Here is a 9,711-nt window from a genome sequence, read left to right as displayed (position 1 = left end):
AGTTGGTGGGAAAAAAAAAATAATCTTTTCATTCCTCACTTTTCAAGAAATGAAAAACTATGGTTACTAAGGTGACTTGTTCCATAAAGAGTTAAATTGATCCCTTCGATTCCATGAGCCAAACTTTTTGTGCTTTTTGATATCAACGACTTCATTGAATGATCAAAGGGTTTTTTTTTTTTGTTTTGTTTTTTTCCCTTCCTATATTGTTCAATGCATACACACATAACAATGGTAATGATTTTTTGAATGGGCCAAGATAGAGATTCTAGTTGATTAATAATCTTTAAGATGGTTAGTCAATAACGTTATTTATGCATAAAAGAACTCTCAAACCTATTCTCTATTTTCTTAGACTCTTTAACCCATGTTTGGAGAGGTCTTTGATTTGAATTTGTATTAGATTAAGATAAGATGTAATACAAAGTTGCATTGAAATTTGTCCAAATCCACCCAAATCCAAATCCAAGGTCCAAAATTCATGCTCCCAAATGCAGCATTAGGGTACTTTCTTTGCTTTTTCCTTTTTCTTAAAATAAATTGATAGAATGTTTTCTTTGTTTTTGTTTCGTTTTTTTTTAACCTATTGGTGGGTTTAATTGATTTTAACCTTAAATAATATAATTTTAAATTATAGAAAGAAACACCAATTAAACAATATCATTTACAAAATTTCATGTGGTGCCCTTTTTATAAACTTACTAGTTAATGAAGAAACACAACAGAGAACTTGTTTCAGTATGATAGTTCACTTTTTTTTTTTTCACAAAGGATACAAGCATTTAAATTCCTTTATTCCACATTTGGGGTATAAATTTCGAGCTTTTGATTTGAATTTATGCGTATTTAGACAAAACTCAATATAATTTTCTATTAAATTTTATTCAAATCTATACAAATCTAATTTTAAGGTCTTTTCCAAAAAAAGAGTTAGGATACTTGATTCAAACTTTATGTTTGTGTGTGGTGATTGTGGCCTTTGTAGTGTCTATAAATATTTTGTACATTTTCTAGGGTGGGTGGACGATATTACAACATGGACATATGGAGGACAAGATTCTATAAAATATAAGGTATATGCATGCCGGGCACATCACTATTATGTATTTGGTGGGTTGACAGAGTGCATGATACCTACCAAATATAAATTAGGACAAAAGATACTAACTTCTTTTGAGATTTGACAAAAATATAATGAGCTCCATTGATGTTTCAAAAGTTTCAATGACCTCCTAGAGGTTTCAAGAATTGCAAGAACCTCTTATGTGGTTTGTTAAAAAGACACAATTTTTTTTATATTTTTTAAAAAGACAAGTCTTTTTAGAAGAATTTTGCATTTTTTTTTTTTGATAAACTTTAAGGAAGTATGTGACATTTTTAAAAATTTATGAAAAGTTTCTATCTTTTTATCAAGTTTTTAAGCTATCTTTCACCCTATATAATAATGTCTAATACATATATAATTGCTGCAGCACATACTCTTTCTTGTCAGGACGTTAATGTAAAGAAATTATCTTTCTAACATGGTAACATTTCACTGCTAGACAGCTTGACCGTGGGTGCCAATGCCTTCATTGTAAGGAAAAAATTAAATAAAAAATTGGGTCCCTTCTCCATTCTTGATCATGACGCAGCAAAATTTAGAACGGGCATCTATAAACTCCATATACCAAACAAAGTGCTAAGGCTTTGAAATTTTTTAATAAGCATTTTGAAGTGAGATCATGGATCTTTATCGAAAAAGTAAAAGATAAAAATATCCCACTGGAATAAAGGACTTTGAAATTTTTTAAAAAACTTGGGAAGGCTAAGGCTGGATATTTAATTTTCCAGATTATCATTCCATTACCGGACTAGAAAAAATTGAGAATCCCTTATTAATCCCCCGATGAGTTGCCCAACTAAGCAGTTGGCTCAATCTCCCTGCGGAGAGGTTTCGGGAAAATCTAAACTAAAAACACTTCCTTAAGTATCCACATTGCTCATTCTGAACAACCACAGCCAAGTATTCCCCGATGCCATTCATCGATACCAAATTCCAAACCTCATTGAGCAGTGATTTGGAGAAGAAAGATATGGCCAAGTTTTGGGCAGTCACTTTTTCCCGTTTGGCTTTATGTTTTGTGGCTGCAAACTCTGAAGAAACCAACAGTGCACCAGCGCTGGCACCCGCTACCGACTGCTCCAATCTCATACTGGACATGGCAGACTGCATACCGTATCTGAGCAATGGGAGCAAGCAGACCGAGCCCAATGGCTCGTGCTGCTCTGGACTGAAGTTGGTGCTGAAGACCGACGCAGATTGCCTTAGTGAAGCCATAAAGAACAGTGCCCAATTGGGTATTGAGTTGAACATTTCTAAGGCCCTCACTCTGCCTCCAGCTTGTGGGGTTTCTGCTCCCGTTAAAACCTGTGGTAGTGAGCGACTTCATTGGCCTCCATCCCCCACACCAACCCCCACCCCCCCACCCCCCCCCCCCCCAAAAAAAATAAAAAAAATAATTGTAGTGTTGAATATGTTAGCTTTCGTTTCATTATTGAGTGTTTTTCTATTATTTCAATTAATCGATAATCATGGGTTTTGGGTCTTATTTTTAGCATGCGGCATCCTTTCCTCCTGGTGATTCTCCTGGTATGATTTCTCTGTCTGCTTCTTTATAATCAGTGCTACATTTTTATTAATGGTTATTCCTTTTGGTAGTGCGAGAAATAATGTATGATGGTGCAATGCTTACAAACCAACATATGTAATTTCTTTTATCATTTGGCATAAATAAGCATTATGGTTTATGGGAGCTAGTAATAGTCATTAATTATCTGTTTGTCTGTTTGTTGAGGTTCTATCTGCAGTTACCCCTCCTCCAAAGTCATCACCGAAAACTTCTCCTCCTCCAGCGGCCAAATCTTCAGCTCCATCATCACCAACCATCCCTGGAGGAGGAAAGACCAATGAAGTTCCGGTGTCATCTCCGTCGGCCTCCATTTCCCATTCCATTCCAGCCTCAATTCTTGTTTTTATTGTCAGTGCTGTTGTCGCTTTCTCCTGTACTTGCGCATAGGCCGTGACATGAATTTGTTTACATCTTTTTTCGCTGTCGTCGATGGAGTACGCGAGAAACCGGATATGACCAGTATGATTATTTTCTTTTTTGGCTCTACACTAGGAATTTAACAGGTATATGGCTTCATTTTTGTACTTCTTTTAACCGAATTTATTACTACTTTTCTCATCGGTTTCATTTTGTGTGTTAGTTTTTATCTGAAATTGATGGCTGTCTGGTTGCTCACTTAAATCATGTTTTATGTTTTAGTAACCATTCCTTTAGAATAAATAATAATTGTTTATTGATTTTAAACTACACCATGGGGAACAGTCTTGTTCATTGTTTACTTTTTCTATTCTCTCTCAAAATTAGAACTTTCTTTTACTTCAAATCTTCAAACGATTCTTTGAGCTATTTAGTTATAATTTTGACAAAATAATTTAATGGATTAGCATCCTTTATGTTGCTGATTTCGAATTTTGATGCGGTGCTACCATTTTAATTTTCTTGGTTCTCGCATATGATTTTTATTTTTCAATGCACTAGCTAGTAGAAACTTGTGTGTGATGCAGAGGATGTTGCTATATAAGTTTTTGACATTATACTGTATTTATTTGCAGCTTTATCACTAAAATATTATTACAAAAATTATAATTTAAAACATAACAAAATTAAATTGTTATTTTATCTGGAATTCAATTTGACTAAATAATATATAAATGACATATTTAGTATGCATGAATGGAAAGGAATGAAATAGAATGCTTATTCCTCTATTTTGTTTCAATTCCAATGTCTGCTTGAGTTTTATTAAGTAGGAATTTCCATTCTATTGAATGCTTATTCTAACAAAAAGTGAGAATGAACATTTCTGGAAATTATATAAGGGATCACCCCCTACACATGTACATGTGCCTATATTTTAAATGTTAGACATGTGGTGAATTGGTCTTGTATTCATTAATATCAAACATGTAAAGTGGGGGACCCATTTTCAATTTGTGTAGAACTTAGGAAATAAGCACACAAACACGTGGAGAGGATGGTTTCCTGTATAATTTCTCGGACACTCTCCTCAAATATTTAAGGAATTCTTATCTTAGCTCCAAGTGAGAATTAATGCCCATCTTCCACATCTCTTCTTCATTTGCTCATGTTTGTGCAATCTCTGTCCAATGCAAGAAAATGTGAGAATGAACTTGTCTTTGGTTGAATTAACAATTAAAAGGTTGTACATGGAAGCTTAGGATAAACAATACATGGGAAAGTGACTAACCAAGGACGAGGGTTGCCCCTTAATCATTAGTTGGAGTACAATGCAAACCTCTGACCATTTGCGTGTAGTGCATGCAAAGCCTCTACGATTAATTGCAGAGAGCACCTTTGTTGATGCTCATTTTTAATTGTACCTTATCAGCACTAATTAACATGTACATGAAAGGTTTCAAACCTCTCTATACGCCTTACGTATCTTTAATTGCATTTTCGGGGCCCCTTATGGCCTCAATTGGACAATTTGAGCCTTCTTCCCAATTAAGGTAGCCTACTTTGGGTGTCTCCAAGCACCCTGAGGGACAAGGACACAATTTTCCTTGCTCCTAAGGATGTTCTTGGGTTTTTTTTTTTTTTCTAATTTTTAAGCCCTATTTATATGGGGGGGCTAAGATGGGGGAAAGAACACATGATAAAAAAAAAAAAAGAACATGCACAAAAAAAAAGCACACAATGGAGAGTGATAAGACGAGAGAGAGAGAGAGAGAGAGAGAGAGAGAGAGAGAGAGAGAGAGAGAGAGAGAGAGAGAGAGAGAGCACACGTCGAAGAGTGGTAAGATAAGAGAGAGGCAATAAAGAGAGAGAGAGAGAGAGAGAGAGTGATGGACTTTCAAGGGCGGCTTGTGGGGAGTGAAAGGTAGGCTTCTTGGTGAGAGTTCCTTAAGTTAACATTCACAAAGTAGGATGATTCTCCTCCCATACTATTTGGTTTATGCATCAATTCTTAAGATTTTTATGACTTCGTTTGTTTGTTTTGACATTTCATTATATATACTATTATCTATCTCCCCTATATGTATGAATTCACATTAATGTCATGTTTTGTTTTGCATGAAGCATTGTTGCATAGTGTTCAGACTAGACCTTCGTGTGTGGTCGGATTTGAGGAAGGTAGTTTAGAATTGCTAGTTGTTTTTTGTCATAGCGTAAAGGGTAGAATAGGGTAATGGAGAGAAACAGGAGAGGAGGTTGAGGTTTCCTCAGGCAATGCAAGGTAAGCGACAATAAAAGTCGGGTTAGAGGGGAATGAAGGGTACAACAGACTTGAACTTGGTTGGGCTTAGGGATGAAGGGTATCCATGAGAAGTGTTTCTGCAATATCTGTGAGCAGGAGTTTCAAATGAAAGCCCACTGCTCATGGTTAAAGGCAACAAATAGGAGTACATGATAGGGTGTTGAGTTGTTGGCACAAATGGTAGTAGTGGCCATGGGGTGCTCAAAGCAAGGAAAGAATGGTGTGTTGTAGGCAACAACTAGGGTTTCAGATAAAACCTTAGTTGTGTATAAGAAAATGATGGGCAACGTGTATTTTGGGCTGGTTGGGGGGGGGGGGGGTTTGTTGAATTGGGAAAACTAGCTAGTTAGTTTTTCCTTTCCTTTCATTATTTTAATTCATGCCTATTATTTCATATGCTATGTATTCCATTTATTTTTATTCATATAAAAAAAGAATTTGAAAGGAAAAAAAGAAAAAAGAAAAAAAGGAATGGTGTTTCATGTCAAAAATAAAATTTATAAATTTGGAAAAAAGGGATTTTTGGACAACATAGGCTTTTAAACTTTGATTGGGGCCATTTTTCAAGAATGTAGATTCGATTTTCCATTCATGGGTCCTTTGTCATTCCAACTTTGCTACTTTCTCATCATAAGATTTGTTTAATGCAGTTAAACATCATTTGGAGAGTTCGTGATGGACAGGTCTCCTTTTGGTTCGATCGCTAGCTGAATTCCAGGCCACTTTGTTTAAGGGTGGAGGACATCTCCTATCCTCTTATCCAGGTAAGGGATTGCTGGGATGATAATGGGTGGAATTTTGAGCGATTGTAAGATCTTATTGGTCTTGATATGTTGGGCGACATTTTGCTCTCGTTGCCTATTAAGAAACAGGGTCTTGATGTTCTAATTTTGGATGGAAGTTTTTTGTCATCTAGTGCTTAGGAAAATTATTAGATTAAAGCAAGACAAATACCTGAGTGTGGAGTGGATATGACATAATTTTCTCCCAAAAAAATATCAATGTGCATGTGGAAGGCACGGTTCAATTGCATGTCGGTGGATAAATGCGTTTAGCGTTGTGGTATTTATCTTGCCTCTAGATCTAGTTGTTGTCTTAATAGGAAGATTGAAATGCTTAACCATGTGCTAAGTTCAAGGGAGGTGGCATCATTTATTTGGGATAGAGCTACTTGTATTTTGGGCGTGCCAGCCTTCATCATGGGAACCTAATGGGGGCATGTATTTCATTGGTTTTCGTTAGCAAAAAAATCTTCTCAATGTGGCATTTTAATTGGCTTAATTTCCTCTATCATCACTTGGCAACTTTGGCAATTTTGGTGCAAAGTTAGGATGGAAGATGCGGTGGAGTTTAAGGAGGTGGTTTGGAGATCCATTTGTTTTTGGATTAGGCGTATTTTGGTAGAGCACTCGGTTTTGCAATCAGGGTCTGGGGGGTTTGATTTATTTGGTATACCTCAAATAGTGCCTCATAACCTTAGAAGACAGTGTACGGTTGTTTAGGAGAGACCATCAACAGGTTTTGTGAAGTTGAATGTTGATAGAAGCTGTAGAGGTAATCTAGGTTCATGTGGGGGTGCAGGCACTATTCGAGATTCCTCTGGCAAACTCAAAGGCACCTTTTTTTCTTATTTTGGCCAAGGTACAAATAATGAAGCTGAGCTTCGTGCTTTGCACATGGGGGTGTTGTTATGTAAGGATCTGGGTTTTTATAATATTGTTATTGAATGTGACTCTAAGCTGATTATTGACTGGATCAATAATGATAAATGCATGATGTGGTATTTATGAGATTTTTGGGAGGAGATTGTTTCAGAGCTTAAAGGTTTTTCAGTTTTCTATTTGACACATTTATAGAGAGGCCAATCAAGCGGCCGATTACCTTACTCGTCAAGGTGAAGAAGGTATGATATATCAATTTGAGGAGGGGGATGAGCTTTCGAGGAAGCTTAATTGTTAGCTTTACCGTGATCCCAAGAGGGGGGGTGAATTGGTATTTTAAATTTTACCTTCTAAGTATTCCTCCTAGCAGCAGTATGTTCACAAGCCTAGGGTCAATCTAGTGCAAATGATGTAAATGTGCCAGAGATCAGATGAAGCAGTTTAAACAATCACACAAGTATCAGAAAGTAGTAAAGAGAAGATGACACGCGGATATGTTATCGAGGTTCGGCCAACCGCCTACGTCCCCGCCTTGGCTAACCAGCACAAGGATTATCACAATACCTTGCTCACTTAAACGGGTGGAGCGTCACCTATACAAACCAGGTCAAATTACCACAGGGCTGACCTCAACCTTAACCAGGTCAATTAGCGGGGCTGACCTCAACCTTTACACCAATCCTTACCGGGCTGGATTACCGCCCCCTCAGGCCACGCCTGGAATCTCTCAGATATACAATCAAAGGTACAATACAATTGTGCTTTCAAGTAAAGCAGATATGTACCACAAATGCGCACAAACACAAACACCACAAGTGATTTAAAATGTAAGCTCTGTGTGGTCTAAAATGTCAATCTCTCAACTATGTTTTCTATCAGTGTAACACGTACGTGAGAGTGTCAATAATAATCCGTGCACTTCAAAATATTCAGTCAAGAGTGTTCACACAGAATACCAAGCAAGCCTCAATATTATCAATCAATAGAATGCGTATGTGCTTGTATTGCAAAGTAGATAATCTTTGTTTTCGGTAAATGATATATATTTATAAAACTTGTACAAACAATACCACAAAGATTTATATATCACACACACACGAATATCCTTTCCCAAATATATCAATATGAACACCACAAGATATTCAAATATGTTTGAAAGTATTTTTGCAATCTCCAAACAAAAATGAACTTCCTAAGATATTGCAATTAGAGTGCAATACTTGGGATGTCACAAAGAGTCTTTCTTAGGGCAGGCTTATTGGCAAAGCCTCCTAAGAAAACTTAGGTTATGCTCTCAAAAATCGATTCAAATACACGGCAATATGAAGAGCTAACCAAAAATAAAAGACTCAATACACTTACAAATGATTTGGATAGATGAAGAGTGTAAGCTTGAGTAGGTTTTCAAAGTAATGTAAGTAGTAGGAGGCAAATATGAGTATTTGGCTTGAGAGAAAATTTTTCTTAATTTATTTGCTAATCCGTGCTTAATCCACCAAATAAAGGAGTATATATAGACATACCAAGAATTTTGACCGTTAGGGACTTATTAGGAATTTTCAGAAAAGATTAATGACACTTAAGAAAATTTAACCCTGTTTAAAAAATTTAATCGCGGTAAAAAAATCAGGGCAACCCGAGAGGTCCGGTCGACCAAAAGTAGCTTGGTCGACCGGGACTCAAGTAGCTCGGTCGACCGAGGGCATTTTGAACTAAGGGGTCGGTCGACCGGGTAAGGGCGATTTTTGAAATCTCCGAGTTTCGGTCGACCGAGGCCTTTTTGAACTGCACGGCTCGGTCGACCGAGTTGTTGGGAATTCTCCCGAGGCGCTTCGGTCGACCGAGTTGTTGGAGTACAAAAGTGGTCGGTCGACCGGGGGGTCAAATAGTTGACTCCCAGGTGGTTCGGTCGACCGAGGTCAAATGACCTGTAAGGGGTCGGTCGACCGGGCCAATTTGAACTGTTTGGCTCGGTCGACCGAAAGTGCACCAAGTGTGCATTTCGGTCCCGAATTGACCCAACTCAATCAATTTTAAGTGCCTAATAAACATATGTGCATATGTGTGTGTCCTAAGGCCACTTGGGGTCCAATTTTGAAGACACCGAAAAAGTCCGGTGTCGGTCGCCCGAAGGTACACTCTAAGGTCTTTCTATGGTTCGGTTTGAGCTTACAAAGTAAATCATTCATGTGATGTGTGTGAGCTTATTACAAACCAGTACCCTAATTACTATTACAGACAGCCTAATTACTATTACAGACAAAATTCACTTAGAGATATTACAATTGGGAATATGAAATTGTCTTCAAGCTTTCACGTGCCCTTGAATGTATGTTAGTATAAACCTGCACATGAACTGGATATTTATTAAATACAATTGAGTTTGTCATTATCAAAACCAGGGTGTGACCTATAAGGTCAACAGAGGCATATTGAGACTTGATAGTCTCTGCTTCCCTAGCATTATTTGTTAATGTTCTGTCTTTCGTATTTTCTTTCAGTTAGGCTTGTGTAGTTTGCTTGGCTGTTTGATTTAGACTTGTTTAGTTTCGGCTATTTGGTTAGGCTTGTTTAGTTTTGGTTTTTCTATTTTTTGGTTTCTATTTTTGGTTTGTTTTTGGGAGGGTTTTATTGTTTATTTGTAATCTCACAAAGGCTTTGCTTCTAACCACGGTATTCCTCCGCCACAAGTGAGGGTTTATTAATAATTTTGGGTCGG

The 9,711-nt window shown here is 37.2% G+C and overlaps 1 protein-coding gene across 1 annotated transcript; it reads left to right on the top strand.

Moving 5' to 3' along the window:
* Window positions 1-2,003: 2,003 nt before the first annotated feature.
* On the top strand, window positions 2,004-3,059 carry LOC131162646 (non-specific lipid transfer protein GPI-anchored 11-like). Its single transcript, XM_058119255.1, has 2 exons — window positions 2,004-2,415; window positions 2,851-3,059. Exons 1-2 carry the CDS (start codon window positions 2,016-2,018, stop codon window positions 3,057-3,059), a joined length of 609 nt encoding a protein of 202 aa, XP_057975238.1. The 5' UTR covers window positions 2,004-2,015.
* Window positions 3,060-9,711: the final 6,652 nt, after the last annotated feature.

Source organism: Malania oleifera, chromosome 8, assembly GCF_029873635.1.
Source record: "Malania oleifera isolate guangnan ecotype guangnan chromosome 8, ASM2987363v1, whole genome shotgun sequence".
Lineage (NCBI taxonomy): Eukaryota > Viridiplantae > Streptophyta > Magnoliopsida > Santalales > Ximeniaceae > Malania > Malania oleifera.
Note: the sequence above shows the minus strand (reverse complement) of the source record. Positions and strands in the feature narration are given on the sequence as shown.